This window comes from Columba livia, chromosome 5 (assembly GCF_036013475.1).
Source record: "Columba livia isolate bColLiv1 breed racing homer chromosome 5, bColLiv1.pat.W.v2, whole genome shotgun sequence".
Taxonomy (NCBI): domain Eukaryota; kingdom Metazoa; phylum Chordata; class Aves; order Columbiformes; family Columbidae; genus Columba; species Columba livia.
In genome coordinates this window covers 60,003,763-60,030,144 of record NC_088606.1, presented here as the reverse complement: position 1 = coordinate 60,030,144, position 26,382 = coordinate 60,003,763, and the positions used below count along the sequence as shown (strand labels likewise).

Below are 26,382 nucleotides of genomic sequence, written 5' to 3'. Positions count from 1 at the left end.
ACTACTGGTGTCAGTTCACAAGCTTCCTTTTAACAGAGCATTCATGGTAACAGGTATTGCCAATCTTTAGTTTAGAGAAGGGAAAATACTGGCAAGAAAGGCTCCTCCAGTATGGAAGCACAGATAGGATGCTAAAACTAACAAACAATTTGGGCAGTAATCTAACTTTAGTACACATGGGGTAAAACTTCCTGTGATCTGAAATTCATCTCTTCACAGTCCACCAGCAATTATTTGAAGCAAGCATTCATGTTGTATCAGCAATTGTCTATTTTAGTCTTCCAGAATCTCAGGAGGATTCTACTTTCTTCCTCAGCCAAGCTCAGGAAACATACTGCAGCTCACAGTACATATAATCACATTTTCAATGCCCTCCTAATCTACAAAAAGCAGATTTGTTTTGGTAAAGCATACAGTTAAAGAGATTCTTTGTCTTCGCCCACTTCCCTATCAAGTATCACTCCCAAGTTTACAACAGACTAGCTAGAAACTGAATTAGCTTTTTCTTGGAGAAACTGCTTCACATTTCTCCAGTTAAAGTTTACCATCCATTCCCAGTCATCTGCACACATTTTGACTTCCCTATGTCCCTTACCTTCATTTCTAATGACTTTCTTCCACGTATTCATTTCAGACAGAATTATACAATGGTATAGAGATAGAGATGTTGAGGCTCCAGGACTCTGGTGTGCTGCTGTGAGAAAACAGCATGAAAATGGCAAGCCTGAGGTAAGTTAGGACTGATTTCAGCCTGCCTTAATCTATCTCAGCTGACAGTAATTAAAGGAAACCAAGAAATCATCAAATATATGAAAGCCCTAGATACCTGTTCTACTTTGTAACTGTGTAGTGGATAAACAGGTTCTTTGTGGTGTTTCCAAGATTAGCTTTAGAGCCCTGTAGTACTTGTGTGATAGGACTTGGAAAGCGGCTTGAAGAGATTCACAACTGTTGGTGGTAAATCCCTGCATCCTCAGCCTATATCTGAGCATAGGCTAAGCAGAAAAATCAGAAAATGTGTGAGAAATAAGAGACAGAAAAAAAAAAAAAGTTGGAAGAGACAGTTACTTTGGACCTGACTAATGAAACATTTGAGAATATAAATGTGTGAAGGTGTTTTGAATGTGATCATGAGAGACAGAGCCCATGATTCTGAGGAAAATAAGAAGTGAGAGAAACTGAACAACAACAAGAGAGCTGTAGGTCAAACTCACAGATGCATTAAATCAAGTGCTAAGCTAACAAACACAGGAGAAAGAAGTCAGCATGTAATGCTAGAGTTGGGGGTTGCAGTCCAAACCAGATTACTGAAAAGACACAAACAGCAATAGGACACATAAAAAACAAGACCCAGAAAAATGCAAGTCCAAGACTTTCCCCATAAAGCACATGAGAAATACAAAAACCCCAAACATGTTCGGTATCTGTTTTGCTTAGTCTTCAAAGAAGACTAAGAGATCAGACATTAAGCACAATTGGTAATGAGGGAAAACAGAATCAAGAAAAGTGTGTTTATTTAAATAAATTATTTTTAAAAGCACACCACACAAAGCCCCAGTACACACAATGATAAATATATCAAAAAAAGATATCCAGTTATTCTATTCCCCTTGATCTGGCCATTGACAAAACATAGACAAGAGAAAGTAACAGAAAAAAAACCCACATTGAAGTCAGCTAGTGAATGCTTACAGTGCTTCTACCATCGAGAACGGCTTTGATCCACTAGGAACTCAGCAGCAGATTTGTCACTCAGGTTCTTCTACTCATCACCTACTTGGATCACAGATTTCCCAATATCCATGATGTTTTAGACAGCCAGCTGCTATCAGACTTCCTTCCACTACAGAATTCTACATTTATACACGCTGTTGTTGACGTATACATACCGTTTTACACTGTTCTACCTCTTGACAGTCAGGCATGCCTTATGCTTATTTGATTTGTAATTCTCTCCTTTCCAATTGTTTGCATCAAGGATTGTCTTTCACTTCATATAGGACAGACAAACAGAGCCACTACACATAAAAGCATATTTTTAGAGAAAAGATGCTGAAGTTACCACTTTCGCTTCCCTATCTCAAGGCTCTCTGTGAATTTATATAGCTCATTCATAGAGGATCTCCATACTACTGTGAGCTCTCTCACTACTCAGGTAGAAAGGAAAATTAAGTAAATCAGAAAGCAAATGCTGAGTGTTCACAGTCCTATGCTCACTCTTAATTCTCCTTGGAAGCACAGCTCCACCTAATTATGAGATCATTAGCACTAACAGCTGTAAAGTACAATGTGACACAGGTGTGCAGCATCACTACAGAAACAAGAGGAAAAACAGGATTGTTGCACTGATATCTCTGTGACAGAGCATTTCCCAGAACTCCTGTGCTGATAAGCATTTGATGATACAGAAGGTTACAAAAATAGGCAGATAGACCACACTAGATAAGAAGAGATGTGACACATACTGACACATACATTTTGGGGTACAAGTCTTACAGCAAAGCCAGCAGAAAGCCCAAGGCAAAATGGTATTTTATTAAGGTAAATCACATAGCATGGAGCAAGGCTAAGCAAAGTTATCAATCCTTTTCATCTCCTAAAAAGTAAAAAAAAGACTGCTGCATACAGTTTAAAGAAAGGTCAGACTAGTACAAACCTTAGCCATGGAATTCTCACTAGAATTGCTGCTTTTACAAAAGGCTCTTCTCTTTCCTACTGGTAGGCAACAAAGGATCTGTCTGTGTCCAAAATTCTTCAAACTAAAAGCATGGTAACAGATTCAAAACCACAAGTATGCCATAAAGCTATAAATCAAAAAGCTGCAGTATAATTTGGCTAAGAGTGAGCATTTCTTCTTGACTATAATCAAAGCTCTTTAGGTCCGTGCCCTTTATGATTTACTAATAAACAGGCAACATATATTTGCAGTTGGATGTCAATCTCAATCCCAGGGAAGTAAAGGACCTTCATTACCTGCAGTAAACTGTATTATGGAGTCTGCTAACTTCTCTCTAATTTATCCCAGGACAGCACAGGATCCCTGCAGCAGGCAGTCTTCCAGGGATTATTCACAGCTTCTGAGTGCAACTCCTTAGCTTAACATCACTGAAACTACATCATCTTCAGCCACCAAGCTGGTGATGTTCAAAGGCAGCAGGATGCTGGCACAGCCGTAGCACTCAGAACATCTGTAGTGCTCCAAGAAACTGAGGTATTGCCAGTCTTTTACGCTTCTCCTTATCCCCTTTAGAAAAGAGTTAACTCTTTCGTCAACTTTTGAAAGTTGACAAAACCCACGTGTATACAGTTAGCCTAGTGTGATCTTGTTAGGTCTGAAAATTCAAGATCTGAAGACTGATGTCGCATTAGAGAAGTTTTATTAACAAACTGTGTTTATAGTTCAGTTCTGATCTGGGTTTTCTGCTCCCAATCTATTCCGTGGACATTAGCGTTCCCAGCTAAATTCTACCATTCACAGCCAGGATACTGCACTTAAATCACAGCAAGTCCTTTGCAAAATTAGTAAACTTAGTTTTTTGCAAGAGGGAATATATTTTATAATTACAACTCATCATCAAAAGGGTTAAATATTTTAAAAATTCTACCATTCAAATAGTTGAAGAAACATACTTGAACAGCTGTCTAGAAACATCCCTTCTTGAGAAATACTTTTGAATGCATGAGTGAAAATGTGCTTAGACTGAATTTAATCTGTATGAAAAATCATGGTATGTGTACAGCTTTATTAATAAGCTCATGTGTCTACTGAGGAAGGCAGCACTACATACACATATGCTGGTTCACTTGGATGAAAGCCAGATTCTTTAAGAGATCAGCTGCCATGTAGAGATCATAGCAGGTTGACATATTTTTCAAGAGACCATAGCACACAAAGTACTCCCTGTGCTCCTCCTAGAGAGGAGTTTCTTGGAAAAATCCAGCCCTAAGGGAAGGAGGGGGTGGAGGGTTTGAGCCTTTTTCCTTATGCTCTGAAAATGTAATGTAATTGCATAGAGATGGGCTAAGCACAAAAAAATAGATTTATATTAGTCCTATCAGTATATGCGATAACTTTCTGTAAGAGAGATAGTAATCTCTAAGCATAACTATGTATACGTATACTGAGTTGTTTAAGTAAATACATTTCTGCACGCTTTTCAATTAAAATTTTAGTTATGATTTGTAATGCTAAGTTATACACTCAATGTATTTATTTACCAAAGTAAACACTGTGTAAAAAGGAACAGTTATATACCGCTAGGCTAAACAGTCAAAGAGAAGGTTTGAGTTCCAGAAAACATAATAAACTACTAAATTCAGTACTCCACACACAGCTGCCTCAAGGTTAGGAAGAAGACAGAAGCAGCTGGACTAATTAGTACTAAGGTTACAGATCAGCACAGGAGGGGCTGTGAACTTAGAATTATTATTGGATTAATCCTCTATTATGAGCAAAAATTACTTGGCTGGCTATGTAGAGAATCAGGTTGATATCACTGGGCTATGTTTATTACTTGGAATAAAGCTCAGGCCAAACTATGAACAGGGATGAGGAAAGCAAGGGTTGAAGACCTAAGATGACGATTGATGCTAGCAAAGATGAATGAGAAAAAAGCTATGTTTTGTATACGAATTTGGAGTATGTTCAATCTAGACCCATTGCTGCAGCTGGACATCTTCCAGAGAACAATATTCCAAAATGTAACTCTAATTCCAGTTCCAACCTGAGATAGCTTTCTTCCATCTTATACATTTATGGTAAAAGCACAAGTTAATGATTTATAATTTAAATGGGAAGTATGAGTCATATGGCCAGGGATATATTCAGGGATGAGGGGGGAAAATTCTTTAGCACTAGATCTTTAAAAGAGTTTCTCGCATGCAAAGAGAAATAACAACTCAATGGTTGTGGCTTAGATTGTAATTAGTGACTGCTCAAGAAAGGAGAGTCTAGGAAGCTGAAGTGGGCACTAGATCACTGGAGGCAAGCAAGACTACAGGTAAAAGGTTCATAAGAATGTATTACTAAGGCTAGAAGCTTTACCAGACTCAGGACTTTTACCTGCCTCATTTTAGCCCTGTAGATCTTCAAAAATCCTGCACACATTTCACCTTCTCCCAAATCTTGCAAACCGGACTGTATCTTCCTCTCCTGTCCATAGCACTCATGTCAGATTCAGTGCTACCTTCAGATCTGCAGATGCTCCCCAAATGAGACTTAGGGGAAGCAGGGCTAAATGAGCTGTCACTCCAGTTAAGGCAAGTACTAATTAGTCCTATGGCTACATTTAGAGTTAGCTTTCAGGAAAGTAAAGAAGCAGGAGTGAGATGAATGCTGTGGGTTGAGAGCCTTCAGGGTGACATGAGGACGGAGGGACAGAGATGTAAACATGCTGCCGCTGGCTGCAAGGTACGTCAAGTCCCACTGCATTGCTGAAGATGGGATTTAGGCTAAAGACGGAGCTTGAAAAAGGAGAGCATATGCAGCTGAGTGATAGATCTTGACATGCTCACACAGCTAAAACAAGAGCTTGAAGAAACAGGAAGAATGTCGCTCCTCCTAAAGTAGGTATGAGACTCATATACAGGGCTGGGACTGCTCAGGAAAAGAGAAATTCTAGAGGTGAAACTAGTCATGAATTGTGAACAATTTAAAAAGAAGACATATGGAAGAAGCTGTAAAGGAGTTACTACTCCTGCTAAAGTAGCTGGCAACAATCCAGAGGAGAGGTTAGGCTGGTGTAAAGCTGAGAATGGATAGTTGGAAATGCAAAATTAATGGTGGCTCTTGAAAAGCTCACAGGGACAAAATGAGGGCTGGAGGAAGCAGAGGGTATTGAGCTACCACACTTTTTAACATAGATACCAGTTTACACTAAGGATAAGATTGGATTTAGAGTAGGATTAAATCTTGCAAAATGAGAGTAGACACTTCTCAAGTGCTAAGCAAGGCATAGGGCCAGTGCAGTTAGCATTTGCCCAACAGCATAGGCTCTGCCTTCTCAAAGATCAGGTAGACTAGGAAAAGTCTAAAGGCCTGGCAGAAACATCTGCCATGGAAGACTGAAACTTTAGACTCAAGTAATGCTGTACACAAACATCATAAGAAAAAAAAACAGTGCTTCAAAAAGCAAGAAATCATCAATAACCTTCAATGAAGTGCTCTTGCTTTTACCATTTAACAATCATCTTAATACACCTTAAGTAGTGTAGATGGTAGAAAAAACCTTGGCTTCAGATTTCAAGTACTACCGCTCTATAATTTGAAAGCATCTCTTGAAAGGCAGACTTTGTGAGGTTGAAATAGTTACAGATTTGTGCTAAGAAGTGAGAAGGGCAGGTTTTGCCTTAGAAGGGAGAAAACTCAACTGCATCTTCTCTTGCAACAGCTCTGAAGCATTTTTCCACCTAGGTAGACAACACTGCCAAAAGATAGCTGGTATTAAGATCTGCAGATGGTTACACAATACATGAGAAATGCCTGAAAACTCAGGATTCTGCGAAATCATTAAGATGACTGATTAATGCATTTGTTTGTGCAGTGACTGAAGTGTAAATTAGCTTCAATTTGGCTAAAATCGGGTTAATGGTTATATCCCTCATGATTCAGTGAAGTTAACAGTAAGAAAACATATTATAAAGACCCAGCTGTTCTCTGGAAATGCATTATGGACCTTTTCTTTTTTTGCTTCCTACTGAGAAAAAAAAAATCGCAACATTTCTAGAAACTTATACCGCAGTAAGAAAATTTCTGTTATTATTAGTGGCAAAAAATAGGAGTTAAAGAATCTCCTTTAAAAGTGCACATTAATAAGTCTTTCAGAATCCACTAGATTTCCACATACGGAAGCAGATAGACAGATTACAACTCCCATTCTAAAGTTCCACTCTTTTATCTGACCCCAAATGAAGATATTACAGGATTATGATGTTTCAGTCTTTACTCTTGGCATTTACAGTTCTTCTGATGATCTACCCACCTTCTCCTTCCCCAAGCATCTAAGTACCAGTGTTCACATTGGTTTATATTCCAGTCTACTGGAGTGTAGTTATATATGTCTCACTGTTTTTAATTTTGTAACAGTTTCTTTCATACTTCTAATGCTCTTAGACTTTAAGTTTTTCCTCTGCATTGCCTTTTCTTGCCCCGCACACTCTCTGTTCTTACTGATTTTATTCAGAGTTGATGCTCAGCATCTTTCAAAACATGATCTTATTTTATAGACATAGGCTCTAACACTTCCTTAGGGCTTGTCTGATTATTGCTGTGTCTCCAAGGCTTCCTTAGTTGAGATGAACATACTTCCTTCAGTATTAGGTCTCATGCCCACATTTTGATTACAGCCATCATAGTTTTCCACACACAGTCCTCAAAAAGTCAATGATGTGGCACCACTGAGTCTCTCCTGCAGCAACCAGCAGGTAGGATGGATGGAGCTGTGACAGTAACTGAAGGAGAAGCAGCTTGTCACTCCCTTCATCCCATGATACAGAACAACTGCTGAATCTGCTGAGCTGGATGTTAATGGGAATTAGCCCTTCAGCACCTTCTGAAGGAGACTACAAGTCTCACAGTTTAACTATACTTCCAGTTATCTTAGCTGTGTCCTAAGTAGAACTGTTTCACCCCAGATAGCCCAGGCACTTGAGTTCAGGTTGTCCTGACTTTAGGCACTTCTCCCATTTTTGCAAATACAACCTTTTTAAAACAGCTGGAATACCGTTTTTCCAAACCTCTATTCATTAAGCTGGTTTGGACCACGCTGGGGGATATCAGATATGGTATTCAAAGAATAAATTCCGATGCTAAGGGAGGGATTGTGCATACCTGAAATGGAGAAGCACACTTTTGGGAAGAAGAACTATATTGCATAATTTTGCTATGAAGTACTGATTCAGGGAAGCCTGCAACATCATCTGGCTGGGAAAAGAGAATTTCGTACACTATTCAAAGAAAGTGAGACATATTAGCATTTTTATGCTCACAACATAAGTAAACTATTTTATGACAGTCCATAGGCAAGTATAAAACACATGAGTAAGCCTGGAAATCTTAAAAGTGGATCAATGAAAGACAAAATGCTGTATTAAATTCAACTCTGTAAAAGTCACCCATTTCCTGAGGCTATGCAAAGGTATTATGAATGATACAAAGAATGCTAGATAGTATAAAAAAGGGAGGAAAAAGATACCTGAAATTGCTTCGTGTGCAACCATGCATCCTTATTAAAATTCTTTTTCCATGACATAAACAAATATTATCACACTTAAGGTCTTTAGTTTAAAACAAACAAAGAAACAAAAAAACTGCAACCTGCACAATATTTATTATGTTGCCTTAGATCTACAAGGTATCTCAAAAAGCCACAAATTCCACATGGAAATTAAACTTTAAGTTAACACGGAAAGCTGAGAGGAATGCTAAGCAGGACATACACTGAACTGAATCCTCACTAGTATTTGCTAAAGTAACACAAGGTGTATTGGAAGAGGCCTACCTGTTGTTTTACTTTTTCCCTTGACAAAAATAATGAAGGTGTTATTCTGTGTACTTACGGAATTATAAAGAATTGGTTTGGCTGGTGTTTTAGAATATTTAATCCTTTTACATTAGCAAAGGGATTCATCGGCAAAGAAAGCAGGCAGCAGAATGAATGCTGTAATCTTTTTCTTTAAAAATGCAGTTGGCACAGAAATTGTCCATTTTACTCAGGAGGATGCAATTACATTTCAGCTTTCATGTAAAGCTGGCTTCATGGAATTGAAAAGCCCGTGTATGAACAGAAACATAACAGCAGGGAAAAAACAAAGACTGTAGCTGGTTATGGATCATTTCTCCTTCTCCACATGGTTTGTGGGAAAAATAGCTGGATGCACTGGGTGAAGCCAATCTGAAGTAAGCAAGCTTGTGTCAGCCCTGCTGACCTAATGGCAACAAGGCATTCAGGATTGAAGAGCTCAGACTCCTAGGGAAAGCAAATAATCAACCTCTTATGTCTTTAAGTAAAGATTTTATGAGCTGCACAAGAGAAAAAAAAAAAAAAAAAACAACAAACAATGAAGAGAAATAGGAAGTCATCTTCATTCTCAGGGGAGGAAGAAGAATCTTGCTAGTCAACCCAAATCCAGAAGCTGGGACTAGAATAGAGAAGCCTCGCTTACCCCTTACTCAGCCAAAGCCTTTGAGAGACTGAAACCCAAATAGCCAGGAAAGCTTTAACTGAACAAGTTTCTGTAAGGAAATGCCCATCTGTTTGTTTGGTTTAGGAATGTTAATAAGAAAAATAAACTTTCTGAGAGAGTGGGAAAGAAAGAGATTTAAAAGGCAGGTCTTCCTTCCTCCCAGCTGGACATAGCAAACCAGCTGTGAGGAAACTCATGTAGGAGGAGGTATCAGGCATTTGATTCAGGGTGCTCTCTTCGCAGGATGTATTCCAACTGCCAAAGTCTTTACCTAAATGAAGACAGTCCCATTTTTTTACTAGCAAAACCAAAAAAAAAAACCCAAAACCCTCTAAAAACCCATGCTTTCTGCCCACAACAGAACAGAAGTTATGAAATTCCTCAAACTTTCAAAAAATTTGAAAGACATTTCTATCCAAATCTGTTTATGTCATGATGAACAGAAGGAAAGTTTGGATTCAGATACAAACTATAAATACAACTTCAAGGTTAGAAACTCTCAGCTTAAGAAGTTACACTCCAATTATTTAAGGCTACAGTAAGTTAATTAACATTTATTAAGCAATGTTAGTTCCCATAGCGAGAAGCAGCAAATCGAGTCGAAAGATTTTAACATTCACACCAATACATCTTACACTGTGAGACATAACTGAACGCAGAACTTGACCTGTTAATTATTGAGGTCTTTACCGTATCATTTTAGATACTTTGATCAAATGTTAAAGAACTTCTTTGACAGACAGACATGCAGTTGGAAAAAACATGGTGCTCACATTTTATCAGAATTTCTCCTTGTTTTATGAGTATTAAGTTGTTCAACAGAAGAAAAGTTCAAAGATCCTTTTGATTAATATCTTAAAAATGTCTAGTTGCTATCAATAATACAATTAAATTCCCCTATTTCTAATGTCTGCCAAGAAAAAGCAAAGTTAGTACCAATAACCTCTTTGTTAAGTAAAGAAATTTAAGTCACCTTTGACAGTTCAGTGAGGAGAACTACCACTAAGAAAAATCATATCACACATTACTTAGTTTTCTCACATTGTACTGTGATATAGTATATGCTGTAAAGTAGGCATATCTGTCTGGCTTGATAATTTTGTATTTTTTAAGTAAAAACAAAAGAGAAAGTGTGATAAGAATGTCCACTGTAAGATTCAGAAGGCGGAACTATAAAGGTTTCATCTCCTAATCCTTGGTTCAGTGCAGCAGCTCAGAACTGAAGTGAATCCCTGAATTATCTGTCTTTACTCTACACTAGAACAGTTCAGAGCTGATGTGAATGAAATAAATTTGTTTCTGAGGGAAGTGAAATATGCTCCAGCTACCCACTAAATGCTCTCTAACCCCAGAGGGAGTTTGAAACCCTGAGTGGTTCACTGGTCAGCTTTGAACTGCATTTACAAATGGAAACCTACGGTCCAGAGGACTAGATGAGATCCATCTCTAACTACAATCCCCAGACACACTCAGAGAAACAAATCGCAAAAACAACCGCTGCAACCTACTGAAATGTTCCTATTGCACCAAATATCAAATACAGGCACCCATACAGATTATTTTGCTTTCACCCAATTTTAAGAGTGAAGGCTGTTAGTTTAAAGAGAGTCACCATAGTCTTCACAAGGGAATTGCACTACATGTTAAATGGTCTGAGATGGGCTACTTTTGAAACAATTAAGACAAGGCTTTTATGTTTTGTCTAATCTTAATAAATGTTCAACAGCAACAGCAAAGGTATGCTTACTTACTCAAGAAAATAAAACATTTTGAATAAAAAATAAATGCTACACTAAACCACTTCTAAGACATCAATACAAAATGCTTTTGCATGATTTGCATTAAAGGTAAAAATGCATTGCTCACTTGAATTTCTTCCTTATCCAGTTAGATAGTCTTTTATTGCATAGAAAGCTGTGTTTTCTTTAGCATTTGTTGAGTTGATCATATTTTGTCCCACTTTTCTATGTAATCATACTCATTGTCTACCTAAAGAGGCCAGAAAACATAACAAACCTTTCCACAGTCAAAAGATCATTCTCTTGCTTTAGAAAAGCTTCTAAAAACTACCATTTCTTTTAGCATTTGCTCACAGGTCATGCTTACAAAACATGGTTTTCTAAGACTTTTTATTGTTTCTCTTTTCTGGAAACTCTTCAGCTTGTTTATATCTGAAATTGCAGTATCCAAAACTTGCATTAGATGAAGCTTCAGCAGTTTCAAGAAAATTAAGTCCCTTTTCTTCCATGTAATATTCCTGATCATAAACTGTAGAATCATCACATTTGCCTCTTTTTGCAATAGCCTCACACTGTCCAGATGCTCTGTTTGTTTTTTCCTATGATCCTCAGTTTGTTTTCTAAGTCCTGCTCTAGTTAGTTATTCCAAACAGCATGAGAACATGATAATGAATTCTTCACCTTCCACTTTCTAATATGGTGGAAAGGGGTCATCTGCTTTCACAATTAATCCATGGGGACAGGCACATCCCTCAAGAAAATATCTCAGTTGCTGACTGAGGAGCTTGCTAGAGTCAGCCACCTCCAAGTACCACTGCAGGGACAGCCCAGGGGATGCTGGGACCAGCACAGTATTTTACATTTTCCCCCTGTTTCCTCCAGACTGAAAGGTGGGCCCCACCATCCACCTGAAATACTGTTTAGAATCCTCTCCCAAAGACAGACGCTCTTGCAGGAGATTAAAATCAGAAGACATAGCAGACAAAATAACAGGACAGCATCCCACTTAGATCACATTCCAAAGAGGTAAGACTGGGAGTCAATTCTTTGCAGAAAATATTTTTGCCCACAGGTTCTGGCTCACAGAATGGCTTAACATCCCACCTACAGATACCCTAAGGTTGCTAAAGCAACCTTAACCCTTCTGGCTTAAAAGATAGTACTCTGTCAAAAAGAACTGAAAATCCAGTGCCTAAAGAAGGATGAACATGGCTTTTAAAGCTAACAGTAGCTGACATAGGATGGAGAACATTTTTGTGAAGGCTTCCATACTTAACAAGAAAAGTACTGAACAATGAATCTCAATTTCCTGTGGATTTTTCTTCCTGGAGTAATTAATAGCAAGAGAAAACCCTTCTCACACAGCAAACTAGGTGCTTAGCACCCTTTGTTTCTTCATGAACAACCCATATGTTTTCCAGACATTGATCATTTGTAAGAGTTTATTTTTAACATAAACTCTGGCATAATATGAAAGTTCAGCTGCTACCAATTGCCAGTTTTCCCTAGATTTAGGCAACAATGTATTTTGGGAATATGACTCAAGAAAGCATTCACATGAGCAAGTAAAACAGGTGGCCAGGACCTACTACATGGCATCAGCTTCATCAGAATATCCTCAGAGAGGGAAAAATAGCTCTTAACTGTTTGGGGAGGTGATCAGAGGGTGGAAGAAAAGCTGTTCTAAGGTATAGGTTGTAAGTATTACAACCAAAAATGCATCCTGCAGAGTCTATTGCCTTAGCATCACAAAGAAATATATTTTAAAAACCACTGCTCCTCTGATCAAAGTGTTTATCATTGTGTTTCCAGTAAGTCTTGAAGAAACTCATTTACACATGGGGCCTCAGTCATTAAGTTATGCCTGAGCCAAATAAACAGCTTACGTGTTTTTCCCTCACAAGTATCTCACACAGCAGCACAGCTCATTTATTCACCCAAAGTTTCAACTGCAATAGAAAAAGAAGTTGTTTGTTACTCTGCTGGGAAGAAAGATGTCCAGGCTACCAATAAAACTCTTGCCATTTTATGCAGATTTACGCCAAGCGTTGGGTCCTGTGGTTGCACAGGAACTGGCATCCAGCAGCCATTGCATTGAGATACCACAAGTTACACTGCGGCCAAAACATCATGTTCCGCTGGGATTCCTTAATCTCCTTCTTCAAGTCAATTAAGCGAAAGAGAAGAGGAAATTCAACAAAGTTATTTCTGTCATTTGCTTGCTTAGTAACAGGGCTTTGACCACGTTAGCTTTCATAAAAGCTGGGTAGTTTTGGGATAAAGTTTTTCACCTTTAGCCAGAGATTTGAGAAAAGGATCCTACGATTTTTACTCAAATGAGCAGTCCAGGAGCATTACTACAGGCAGCCCTGATTCAGAGCAATACTTGGGAAGCATCTATACTTGGGAAGCATCTATACTTGGGAAGCAGGGACATGGATTGTCCCATTTAATTAAAACCAGAAGTATTCTGGTGCTCAAATCAATGTACATGCATGTGCTTCAATTCTGATTTGACTTCATGCTTGTGGGAAAAGGGATTACACGCCCAAACTCTGCCTTGAGCCCAGAACAGCAATGGATGTGACACATGCTCCAGAGATTTTACAAAAAAAGAATCAAGTCAAGGAAACCACCAAAACGAAGAAAACTGGATGTATAAAACAAAACCTTTCCTAAAAACCAGCATAATGTCACATCAAAAGTGAAGAGGTTTTTAAGTCTCTACACTTCCATACACACCATCAGCTCATGGGCCACATACATTTTGAAAGTGTTAATTGAATACTTAGAAGAAAGAAAAAGTTTAACAAAATACTGTCCCCTACTAGAGATGGTCACAATTTAGGATCTTGCTTAATTTACACACACAGGGAGAGTATCAGTATGTTCCCCATCCCCACCAAGAGACCATCGCACATTTATGAGTCAGTGATCCCTTTCACAATTAACAGGTTTTTTGTAAGGAAATTCTGTAATAGCTTAGATGAACTAAAGGGAGAGCTTATCTCCATGGACAGGAGCTGCTATGCTCCATGCAACACACCACAGGAAAATCCATCCAGGCTCCATCCACTGTGGCACAAAGGGATGTAGGACTATCTATATCCTTCTTATTCTGTCTTATTAAAGTGGTTATCTTACTAAGCCATTTGTTGTCAGGCATTTCTTACTGAAATCCAGGCAGAGCCCTGCACCATCTCACTCCCTTCTTACTCTAGTGCAGAGCTCCTCCGTTTCTGAAACACACACAAACCAATGTTCAATGTTGTAAGAGCCATGGCCAACACCATTACACTTAGAACAGCCAACAGTAGCTCTCAAGAAGATTAGAAGTTAGCTTGCATTAAACACTGCCTATATTGTAGTCAAAAGCCATGTCACTGTTCTGCTTTATATTGCTCTTTTATCATAAAAGAAGAAGATTGAGTAACCTGTTCAAGAAACCAGTCAATTATCCTTTACCTGCAACGTCAGGGCTTGATCCCAAAGATCCAATGAGCCTATTGGGACACGACACTTGTAACAACATTACTACTGTGTTCACATATTCTCCAGAATTTAGTTAACATATAAAAATAAGAGGTATAAGTATTTACTGCCAGAACAAAAATTGGTAACTTCTTACAGATTGTCCTCTTTTGGGTATGTCCAGAACATATAGAAAGAAAGCAGCAAATGCATGCTAGAAAAATGAAGAACTCCAATGAAACAATGAAACTCCAAAAGAAAACATGAAATTTTACTGTTTCAAATAAAGCAATAGGAACAACTTCTAGCAAGAAAACACCGCTTTTCAACGGATATGAACACTTGCCCTCTCTACCCATGTACTTTATTTACCAAAGACAACATGCCAAATGAGGCCACCTGGACTTTTCTGATTCCTCTAATACAAAAGTTGAACTTCCTGTCCAAGTGTATCCTCAAAAACACACTCATGTTAATTCATTAATTTCATTATTTCAGTTACAGTTTCTATACTTCCGGCTTCAAGAATACCTAGCAGAAAGCATATTCTTAATGTAATTAATCAACTGTTTTTAACAACTACTGCCTTCTGGATGGACTCCAGCTTACCTGATTATAACTTACAGAGCACACAACTAGAACTAAAGGTAGATCTGAAAGAAATGAAAGTTTTCATCAATTCACAAGGGGACTTGCAGATTTCTTTTTCTTGAAAGGAGATCCCATCTGATCTCTCACTTAATTAAAAATGTTTTCTAAATTTAACTACCTTTCAAATAAGGCCTTGTATACAGAAATACTAGTGATATATAATACTAGTGATAGCTATAATTTACAGAGCATTAAATTACCAGAAATTAAAAATAAAATGTTTTCTTTTGACTGTTTTTTGTTGTTGTTTAGTTGAAGCTTCTGCAACCTTTTAAGGTTCAAAGGTAAGGGACTACATCCTCCTCACTGAAAGCTACTTTCTTAGCATTCTCTTATAAATTCATCAAGCTATAAGCCATAAAACCAGAAAACATTTGTATTCCTTCTTTTGGTTAGGAAATAGTAACATGCAACTGTAAGTAGCTGAGTGGAAATACATTAGCAGAGCTTTCCTGCAGTCCACATTATGACTGAGCTCTTATATATTTACTTGCATGAACTGTACCACTGAGTGAGACCAGCAATAAGAGTTAATTATATAAAGGTCTTACTAGACAGTATGATACCAATTTTGAGACTCATTTTTGTCCCAGATGATTCTGCTTCTTGAATTAGAAAAAAATGCTTTAGAGATAATAACATTTACTTTATTCAGTGGCTTTAAAGTTTGCTAAGCCTGGTTCACGTTTTATATACAGTTCTGAATATTAGCTAGACTCCTATCATTATTTTTTTCCTGGACAAGCTACTTTCAGTGACATTTATCAAATTATCATTCCACCTTGCACAAAATGGGCTCTATTTGTAATGAATTTGCAAATACTCAAATGATATAAATATTTTTGTTACTTGTTGACTTAGATGCATAAATTACAGGACCATCTCCTAACTTGTTATCATCTGGCTTCCATCAGCATGTTAATATAAATAAGGGACTTTGTGGGTATACCTGGAATAAGTAAGACACTTCATTTTCAGGGGATTCTTTTTTGATATAAAGTTTTTATCTTCCTTAAGAATTTGAATGTCTTAGCATGAGGGGAGGATACTAGAAACAGTGCCTCAGAAAAGAACAGTGTGGTGGTCATCCAGGTTAAGGTAGTAACACTCTTTTCAGCATATTTTCTTTTTTAAAATAGAAGCCCGTCAAGTAATGCAAAGATCAACACTTTTGCTCTTTATCTGAGAACAACTCTTAGCTCTAATAGAGACCAAGATGGTATTATGCCTCCAACCTAGCTACAGTTATAGTGCAGTTCAGAGACCACACTTCAGCAGTAAAACAAAGACCTCAGAGGTCATGATTTGATTATTGGGCTATTCTTAATTTCCAAGGTAAAAATTAAAGTGTTCGTTAGATTGTTTGTGTCTGGGATATCAATTTCCTTCTTTTACACCACACCTTCATGTGTATTTGTAAGACTAAAACTTCAGTAATAAAAGCAGCATCCACTACCAGGCAAACACTAAGGGAAAGTGTCATAAATAATACCCCACAGAAGAAGAAAGGAAGCACCAGACCTTAGAAATCAGAAAAGATGGCTTCATACTCAGTGTGCTGACTCCATCAGCTTTCATTGGACTCCCTTCAATACACAGGTCCAGGGTCAAATTCTGATTTATAGCTGCATAAATATATGCAGAACTGCAGCTAGAAAGCAGCTCAGAGTAGCACACTAGCTGAACCTCCCCTTGGTAGCAGGAAGGTCCTTCAACAATTTTTCATACATTTATTCGCAAAATCAGAGAGCTGGCATTGAGAGACGGAAAGCTAGACAAAACTGCAGCCTCCAAAAAGGAGATAAAAACCACTGACTGCAGAGACAGGGCTTTAAATCCATGTGAGCAGTCAATAACAAAAACCACAGACCACAGACCTGGGAATTCAACAACTCTCCTCAAGCTCAATTCACTCTCAAGACTGAATTATTCAGTAAATGTTGGGTTTTTTTCCAAGTAGTGTTTGCAAGAGCTGTCAAGGAAGAGATTATCAAATTAGAATTGAAGTAAAATCAGAAGACAAGATGTGTTTTCCTCCCTCTTTCTCTAGTTTTGGAGAAGCTTTCTTAGGATAGATGAAAATAGCAGATGAGAAGCTACAGCAGCCAGAGTCCTCTCTATTAACAATTAGAAGGGAATGAAGATCAAGAAAAAAATGGTTATCTGCTATAAAGAGGTCATTAAAGTAATCTATCACCTGAAATAGCTTGTATTCGTGTTACAATGTTTACAGTCTTCTGGGCACTATCTTATGCTTTGAGTTTCGCCTCTTCCCTGAGCAGTAAATCTTTGTCCAATGTGGGAAAAAAAACAAATCAAACCAACCAAACAAAAATGCCACTGATGAGCTACAGTAGACTTAAAGTAGCTGTCTGGCTTTTTATCATAACCTTCACTCAAACAACCCATTCATTATCTACAGCCCCTCAACTCACTTTGTAAAATGTAGCTGAGCCCCAGTTGTAGCAGGGCATTGACTGTCAGATGTATAATCTTAATCCTCTAATACAGCACGACTTCTAGTGACACTTGATGATATCCAAGAGATTTTAAAATACTTCTTCTGCTCAGTACAGGATAGACATTTTGCTTTTCTTTCAGAACGTGCTGCAAGAATGCAACCTACTTACCATCATCCAGAAAACTCCATAATGACCTTTTAATAATTCTGATGTAGAAACAACTTACAGGCCTCCTGCAGAGGAGAAAACAAAGCTTTGTACTATCAAGTGTTTAACACTGTTTTTATGCATTATGTTTTATAACTCTGAACAGATGTCAATAAATGACATGGGATTTCACATAATAGGCTATAAGAGTTTATAAATACCATGTTCCTTCATCACCGTATTTAATACTGATCTCAAAATCTTTCAACATCTACATATTATTAGCTGCACCCCAGAGGAGCTATTGAAGTTTTATAAGACGTTCTCAAAAGGATGATATCACCTCTCCTTTAGGTAACACTAACTTGTTTCCATATGACCTCTAGCAGTCAATGTGAGTAAAAAGCCCAATTTTCTAACTATCCTTCCCTTAAAAGCATTTTTAAATCCTTCTGTAAAGAATAATTAATGCAACTCAAGAATGAAACTGCCCAGAAAAGCACCATCTTACAAAAACTCTGTAGTAGTTACCTATGTTCCTATTTCTTACATGCTCACCTAAGAATTTTCTAGTTTTCAGTAGTGTAAAAAGATATATCTGTTCAGAACAGAAGGCAGAGAGTATCTACAATATGAGACGGAGGCAAATGGTCTGGCACAGCCAGTAACAGAAAGATTTAATAGGTGTATCAATCTCTGCTCCTACAGGGGCATTTCCCGCCTCCAGCCTGGACTTCAAGTGTCAGCCTTTAAGCACAATGGCATCCTTTAACCACAGCAATGCCTCCTTGATCTCTGCCTTCCCTTTCTACTCTTTAATTGCAAATCTCACCCACTTTGCCTTTTGAAAAACAAGCAAACAAACAAACAACAACAAAGTAACATGAACAGAAACAGAACACTGGAACAGGCTGCCCAGGGAGGTTGTGGAGTCTCCTTCTCCGGAGACATTCAAACCCGCCTGGACACCTTCCTGTGTAACCTCATCTGGGTGTTCCTGCTCCAGCAGGCGGATTGGACTGGATGAGCTTTCGAGGTCCCTTCCAGTCCCTGACATTCTGTGATTCTGTGAAAAAAAACCACCTTTTTTGTCATGTTGCATTTAGTAAATGTACTGCTCTACACGATTCCTTGATTTCCTGAGATGCACATGGCCTCTTTTTTCTAATTTGTTATAAATAAGCAAATAAATAAATAAATAAATAAATAAATAGAAGTATTAACATGCTGAGTTATATCCACCCATTTGAGGCTAAATGTCATTCAAACGATTATAAATACTTGATAAAAATACTTGATACGTTCTGGTTGCAGCACAGCCATAATAAAAATTCCAATGCAAGCTGCCTTACTTTCTCCCAGAAAGGTATTCATTTCATGAACACTTCAGCTTTGAAGATTATTTCATTGCCAAGCAACCCTTGTGTTACTGCCAGAACACTGGGGAAAAGCTTTATTTCAACAAAAGAAAGAAGAACATGTCAACTGATGATGACAGAACTATTGTAGGTCAAACAGTTAAACTTATTCTGACTCCATGTGTCAGATTTTTTGGGGATTTTTTTTCTAATGTCTGAGTACACTGTACTCTATGAGGGCAGCTCTGAGCTAAACATTAAAAAACAGACTTCTGGTTAGAACAAGTTGTAACTCTCAAGATAAGGTTAACAGGAGTGTCCCACTGCATTATACAATGCCCTTCTAGGACCAAGGTTAATTAGTACAACATTCACCAGGGATCTTAGACATCACACAGTCTCCTGAAGGGGCAAAATCTGCAGCTGGCATGAGTAAACTCATCACAACTAAGGGTGCCTGCAGAAATAGAAACGTGCAATCAATGAAAACAAAATGGCAGATATAATCCAGTTTTCACAAACAACCACAGGAAGGAAGAGTTGCATTTGCCTTTACACACAGCAGGTTATATTTACTGCTGCTATCAGAAAGAGACATGGGCATTTGCTTATGCAGTGCATTTAGTAATTGCTCAGAACTTTTCAGAATAGACACCTTTGTTTACTGGCAGTGATGTCCATATAATTTCATGGTCTTTCCTCCAGCAGACTGAAAAATTTCCAACCCTTACCATCTGCATTGCAAACATCTTAGCGCCCTCAAATTGCTGTTATTTAAAAGATGAAGCAAAATATTTTAGTTAGAGAAAAAAGATAAAGAAATTACCACTTCATCACCGGGCTGTCCAGAGTTCACTCCGTGGCAAGCCAGAACCCTAGGCTAGTGATGGGCTTGTGATCCCACAGGATAAAAACCACACTCCAGTAAATGCATTAATATCACTTTGCAGTTGATACATTTGACCATTCTGGATGGAGTACAAACTATACAATAGTACAGCCAGCTAGGTCAGGGCCAAATTACCAAAATATAGCCAAATAATCTGCCTAAACGAGTCACAGTGCAGAAATTGTACAGTAATTCAAAATCCGGTCACATATAATCACTGGACTACTTGGAGTGTATTTCACTGATGTCTCTGTTGGTGATCTTTCACGGTTCCTCTGTCTTTCCTCCTCTTTATTACATAGCACCAGCATTGGCCAGGACTTGATTTTGTGTTAGAAATTAAAAACTTTATACTCCCAGAGGGCTTACATACGTACGAATAATCCACTAGACATCTCACAGCTCTTTTTCCCAAAAGGGGATTCTGGTACCTGTGGTTCTACCAAGTTCTTTAAATTTTACCCCTTCTTCACTAAAGTAGGAATAGACACAGTACTGCTAAAGCCCGGTCCTTAGTTTCAGAGAAAGAGCTGTGATTGACAGTGCCTCTTCAGAATTGTCTCTCCCCTCTATCCCCACATACTTAGAGAAACAAGGCAATCACGTTGGTATTTCCAGTACCAAGATAAATATTTGTACAGCATTTATTGAGACTAGTGGGAAGTTTCCCCACGCTTAGATGTGAAAACATATGCTTATGTCATAAAAATCCCTGGGTGTCAAAAATATGACCTCAATGACTGTAACAGATACATAGTTTTATTATCTGTTATTAATTCCTAATAAGAACATGCCAGCAAGAAAGAGTTGCCTGTTTACTGATGGAATTACACTTGTTTATACAGCCATGTTTTACAGACATGATTATGCTATTAAAAGTGAGGCAAAAGAAGTCATGCCTTTGAGACATCAGAAATGCTGCCACAGCACTAGAAGACGTCAAGTTACACTAGTAAACAACTTTTGTTGTTATCATCCACTCCATTCGCAGAATACATTTTAACTTACTTCAACAATACACTTTTTTCCCTAAGAAAGAAAAAAGCTTCTACTAGAAGATGTTGCTGTCTACGCTATTTAAAGAACTGTTATCACCAGTCTTTACACAGTAGGCTGAACATCCACAACAGTCTGAACTTTCAAGCTCATCACGGCCTCTGATATTTGCTTAAACTATTATAAAAGAGAGAGAGGGAGAAGAAAATCAAGTGAAATGGCACATCCAGTTATCAGCTTTTCCCCTCATGACACCCACCATTCTCCCTGCCTACAAATCCAGAAAGCAAAGCAGAACCTTACAAACCTCCTACTTGTCAGGATAAACATGCTCAATGGCAGACGACTCCTCAGCCTCCACCTCCTCCAGACAAGGTTCTCCTGCCTTTCCCTCAAGCTATGGCCGGTTCTCAAGTGCCTGAGTTTTCCCAACAGTGCTGTAACTCTTTCTAATCCGTCACCCAGGCCAATATATGAACTCGCTGAAGAATGTCATTCTGTCCAAAATAAATTTCTAACATTTGCCCCTCCACTAGGTTCCCAACAGTGAGGGCACGCCTTATTTACACCGAGTAATTTCAAGACAATGAGCTGAGTGAATGGAATAATTTCTAAATAGGAGTAGGCAATGAGACACAAAAAGCACACGGTATTTAACAAACTGCTTGTTGGCATTAAACGCGGATCAGCAAAGCAGAGGTTAGGGCCTGGCCGGTGACGGAGAAGAGGAGGACGAGGAGCTGCCCATCAGCACCTGCGTTCAGGACCGTCCTTCACCAGACCCTGCGCCGCTTCTGAAGTTTCCCTGCGCGCTTGCTTTCGGACACGGCCGAGGATCTCGGCTCGGGGGTGCAGGACGGGGTCCGGGGCAGCCCTGCCGCCGGGGGCGGAGGCACGGCCGGGCCCCCCGCCCGCTACCGCCGCGGGGGAGAGCTGCGCCAGCACGGCTGGGCGGTCGCGGCGCCGGCCCTCCCCACCCTCGCATTCAACTGGTGGGACCCCTATCCTCCGCCCTCGGTAGCGGCGCGGCGCGCAGGAGGCGGCGGGACGAAGCAGGCAGCGGGCGGGGGGGCAGCGGCGGGCGGCCCGGCCCGGCCCGGCTCGGCCCGGCGGGGCGGGCGGCGCTGGCGGAGGATGCGGGCGGCGGCCCGGCGGCGCGGGCGGCTGCAGGCGGGCAGGCAGCGGCGCGGCGCCTGAGCGCAGGGCTCCGCTCCGCTCCCGAGGATGCTGGGGGGCGATGCCCGGCGACAGGGAGGACGAGATTTGCCAGAAAGCGCTGCAGCTGCTGGCCGAGCTGTGCTCCGTCGGGGCGGTGGAGAACGAGAACTGCCGGGATTTCATCTACTACCTGCGGGACAGAGCCCGGCCCCGCCTCAGCGACTCAGGTACGGCCGCCGCCGTCAAGCGGTGCGGGCTGGGTGCGGGCAGCGGCGGCCTCCCCCGTCCCCTGGCTACGAGAGGAGGGTGAACATCCCCGAGCATCCCCCGGAGGCCGGGTGCCGCGGGGCGAGGCCTGTCGGCACGGCGGGGACTGCCTCGAGGTGCGAGCGGCCGGGGAGGGAAGAAGTGCTTATGGTGGTGGTGGGGGATCCCAGGAGCCCGGGCGGGGAGGATTTGCCCCGCTCTGGCCAGGGGAGGACGCTCGTCCGGGCTCGGCTGCCCGCCGTTGCGCCCGGTGCTTTCGGGCGGTGCTGCCGGGTCTCCGTTACCGGCGTCCAGCGCTCAGCTGCTGGCGGAGATGCGAACCCTCGCTCGGCAGCTCTCCCAGCCGGGGCCGGGGAGAACTGCTCGGGTGCGGGCACGGTGGCGGCAACTTTGTCCCTGGGGTGGGCAGCGTGTCCCCGCCGCTCGCCTCAGCCCGGCCCTGGTGCGGGTCGGAGCCTCCCTGCCCAGAGCTGCCTCCCCCTGCTTGCTGCAGAGTCACAAGGCGAAGGGGGCTCCTTTGGGGCTCCTGTGGCCCGCCCCATCACTCTGGGTTTAATTGTAAGACGAGAAGTGTGTGTGTGGGGGGGGTAGTGTAGCTCAGTTTAAAAGCAAAACAATGTAACCAAACTTTCCAGTTCTGTATTTCACAAGCTGAGAAGACATTGCTTGCCTGTCTATAGCAGATGTGGGGGTTTGTAGTTCTGACAAGATGTACACTGAGTGGTTTTGTGTGTGTCTGGATTCTGGTTGCCTTTTCATATCTTGGCATAACACTCTGGCTTAAAAACTTTACCTTAAGGAAGCTTTTTAATAAGGAAGCTGAGCTCCAGCTGCTCAAAAATGTTGAAAGATTGATGTTCTGCACATCTCTGGCCATGAGGGAAAGGCAAATTGCAATTTGAAGTAGGAGTTAGTTCACTTATTTTTACACCATCAAGTAGAGTTTGCTCAGTATGAGGAGAAATTTACAGAGTTAAAAGAGAAGTTGATAAATGTTTGCAGTACTGGAAAGGCTTGCTGTTAGATCAGGTGATCATCACAGCACAGTCTTCATTTCTTTAATATTCTCTGAAATAAATGAGTTAATGTAGCATAGAACAGTTTAATGACACTCTATTCTTAAATATTTTTCTGTAATTTTGTGAGTCTGTAGTAACACTCAGTGCAACTTACTGACAAATGCTTGAATATGTTAAAAGGCCTGGGGGAAACAAGTAAAAAGAAAATAAATTGGGGGAAAAGAGATCTGTTATCAAAGTACATGAATATGGAATTTTCCGACATTGAGTTTGCTTGTATCCAAAGCTATTTGCAGCCATTCTGGCTTCTTGCTCCCTTAAAAATATTCAAATTGAAGTGATTCATGCAATGTTTGATAAGGATTCTTTAACATTAGGCAGATGTAATTGTTTTGTTCATATAGGCAGATTTAATTGCTTTGTTCATATAAGCAGTAATTTTTGTGACAGACACCTGTGATTTTCTGTAATTTTCATTTACCAAGGGATCAATCACATATTTGTATATCATGTGATGATTCCAAGAATGTCTACTTAAATTAGTGCTCACTTTTAAATACTAAATCACTTGAAATGCATATGGGACTTTAACTTCAGCTACTTGAATAACAGTTTTTCAGATATCTTTCAGAAGCTACCTGCTTTTTTCCCTTCAGCCTCAGGCTAAAAGAGTACCTGGCATCTTTTTGGGAATATTTTTAAAACATGGTATGCTCAGTAAAAATTTATCTGCTCTACCTAAATATTAAAACCAAAAAATCTGTTTTTATTTCTACGTGTTTTGCTTAAACCATTATTATACAACAGCCTTCCAGTGTTGTTGCAAACCTGCTCAAGTACACAGAGCAGCAGTCCACGACCTTCGCCAGCCAATGTGCAACAACGGTGAGCAATTATGCTGCAGGCAGCATCTTCCTATTGGCCTCAATTTTACCATTATTTATTTTTTGCAGCTGCAGCCAGTCTCCGAGGGTCTAGGAGGCAACACACTATCCATAAGCCCTGACTTGGAAATGACTTCTCTAGGGTAGCAGTGCCAGGAATTTATTAATTTACCTTGTTCTGTATTTCTTTGATTAAAACACATATTTTCCCAGTGAACTGGCTGCCCATGAGGTTTGTTTAGCTGGTCCTTCAATGTGATGGCATGGGCTGTAAGAAGACAGTGTACATGACTCCCCAAAAGAAGTAATACGATTCACAGTCACAGGGCAGTACATTGACCCAATCCAGCTTCATTTACATAGTGAGTTTCATTGACTTAACAATGACATTGAAAAGCCCTGACAGCTGATCCATTCACTTGCCTGCCGCTAGTGATCTAAACATAGGGGTGTGAAGAAAACCTGTGCTGAAAGCATCTTCTTGTTAAAATGAGGCAAAAGACGAAGCTATACTTGTTATAAGCCTTTTTTTTTTTTTCCTTTATGAAGGTGATGTGCATTAGATGAACTGAACATCTTCCTGTTGGGCCAGGCAAAAGAGCTATCTGAAAACACGTACAACTTTGTTAAGAGTTGAGAGAAGTGCAGCTAGAAAACATACATGATCAGCTGTTTTACAGGAATTCAGGCATTTCCCCATGCTAATAGAAGTTTTTCTGCAATAAAGTGGCTGCTTGCCTAAAGCCAACTACATGGTGGATAGAGATGATTTTACAGCAAATTTGGTTTGAGCCATTCATGTACGTTGGCTCTGTTATGTGAGTGGTAGGTAGGGGAGGGGAAATCAAACCTTAGTTGTGAGTGGAAGTGAGCTGAGGGGTTGCTGAGCGAGATACCAGGGTTTGTCTACAAGCTCAAGCTCAGGCACCCCTCAGTCTCAGCACTGAGCAGCCAGATCCCTGGAGATGCACTTGCCTGATATCTGATGCAGGTGGCTCCCCACTGTCTGAGTGTTTGGTGTGTGACTCAGCCCGGGAGGGCAGGAGGGGGGGGGACAGGAGGGAATGGATGCTTGTGGTATGCACAGCATCTTTATTTTTCATGTAATTTGCCCTGTTGTGGGAAGTACTGCACAGCGCTTAGAGTGTAAGTTTAAGGGCTAATGAGTTCTTGGTTTAACGCACTGGTCTGCTGGATTTAAAGGGTGACAGAAGTGAGTCAGATTTTAAAGGTTTTCAGAAAACTAAAAATGCAAATTAGCCATTTAGTGAAAAATATTCAATTAGTTCAATAAGAGTTATATGTCAGGGCACCCTTGAAAATCCCAGTAGGCATCCTTAAGCATTTAAATACCTTAATAAGCTGGATCTTTTTCGGTTCCATCCCTCCATTCCCTATTTGTAAAATGTTGATAATATTTCTAGATCACAGAAGGGTTTTATGAGGGTAAATTGCTAAGTCTGAGCACACTAACTATATAATACATTCATAAGGGAGAATCATATGGACCTCTTAGAGATACTCCAGTGAAAACCATGTTAGTCATATGAGCATTTGAAAACAGGGTCATGTAATATCACCCCATGACACCAGGTAAGCAAATACAGTGGATGAAGAATGGAAGTTGCTTGACTAGAATGATACTAACATGGAAAACAAACAAACAAACAAAACCACAAATACAGAAAATCTTAATTGAGAGACTGACCAATAAAAGAGCAATGAAGGCAAAACCAAAATTACTATTTATATGATAGATTTACCTTGCAACTTTTTAACTGAAAAACTTGGTGTGGCATGAATCAAGCCTGGCATAAAGGGTGTGTATGCTTTTGTACCTGTGACTTTGAACTTTTACAAAGATGGACACTTTTTTTAGTGGGGGGGGGTTGGAGAGGGGGCAGGAATCAAGAGGAAGAGTTACATGGTTTTGATTTAGCGCAGTTTAGAGTATGGCATAGAACAGAAAGTCTTTTGCTGGATGGAGCTAGTGCTGCGTTCTCAGTCTGCCTGGTACGTGACTGTGAATTACGCTTCTGGTGTAGCTGATTTGACTGCTTTGGAGTTGCATTTCAGAAATCAGCCTTAAAAGCTTTTGCCACTAGTTGTTGTAGTTCTTGGGTGTAGGTGATTCTGGTTCTTCTGGTGATTTTTGCTG

At 40.1% G+C, this 26,382-nt stretch overlaps 1 protein-coding gene and 1 long non-coding RNA gene across 7 annotated transcripts in view; one reads left to right on the top strand and one right to left on the bottom strand.

Annotated features, from left to right (window-relative positions):
* LOC135579673 (uncharacterized) overlaps positions 1–26,382 on the bottom strand; it is a 257,122-nt gene that overhangs the window by 78,840 nt on the left and 151,900 nt on the right. Inside the window, exon 4 of one of the 2 annotated variants that reach the window (XR_010473279.1) lies at positions 16,593–17,739. The exons of the other annotated variant lie outside the window; for it this stretch is intronic. This is a non-coding gene — a long non-coding RNA (uncharacterized LOC135579673). Of the gene's footprint in view, positions 1–16,592; positions 17,740–26,382 lie in introns of those variants that run through there. 2 annotated transcript variants of the gene reach the window in all.
* SYT9 (synaptotagmin 9) overlaps positions 21,716–26,382 on the top strand; it is a 71,179-nt gene continuing 66,512 nt past the window's right edge. For 4 of the 5 annotated variants that reach the window (XR_010473118.1, XR_010473117.1, XM_065065342.1 and 1 more), the window contains exon 1: positions 21,716–22,281. Coding sequence is in view for 3 of the 5 variants with exons in the window: in XM_065065342.1 (XP_064921414.1) it covers positions 22,134–22,281 (148 nt within the window). In the remaining 2 variants the exon portion in view is untranslated. The remainder of the gene's footprint in view (positions 22,282–26,382) is intronic. The other variant, XM_065065343.1, reaches the window with a different exon arrangement.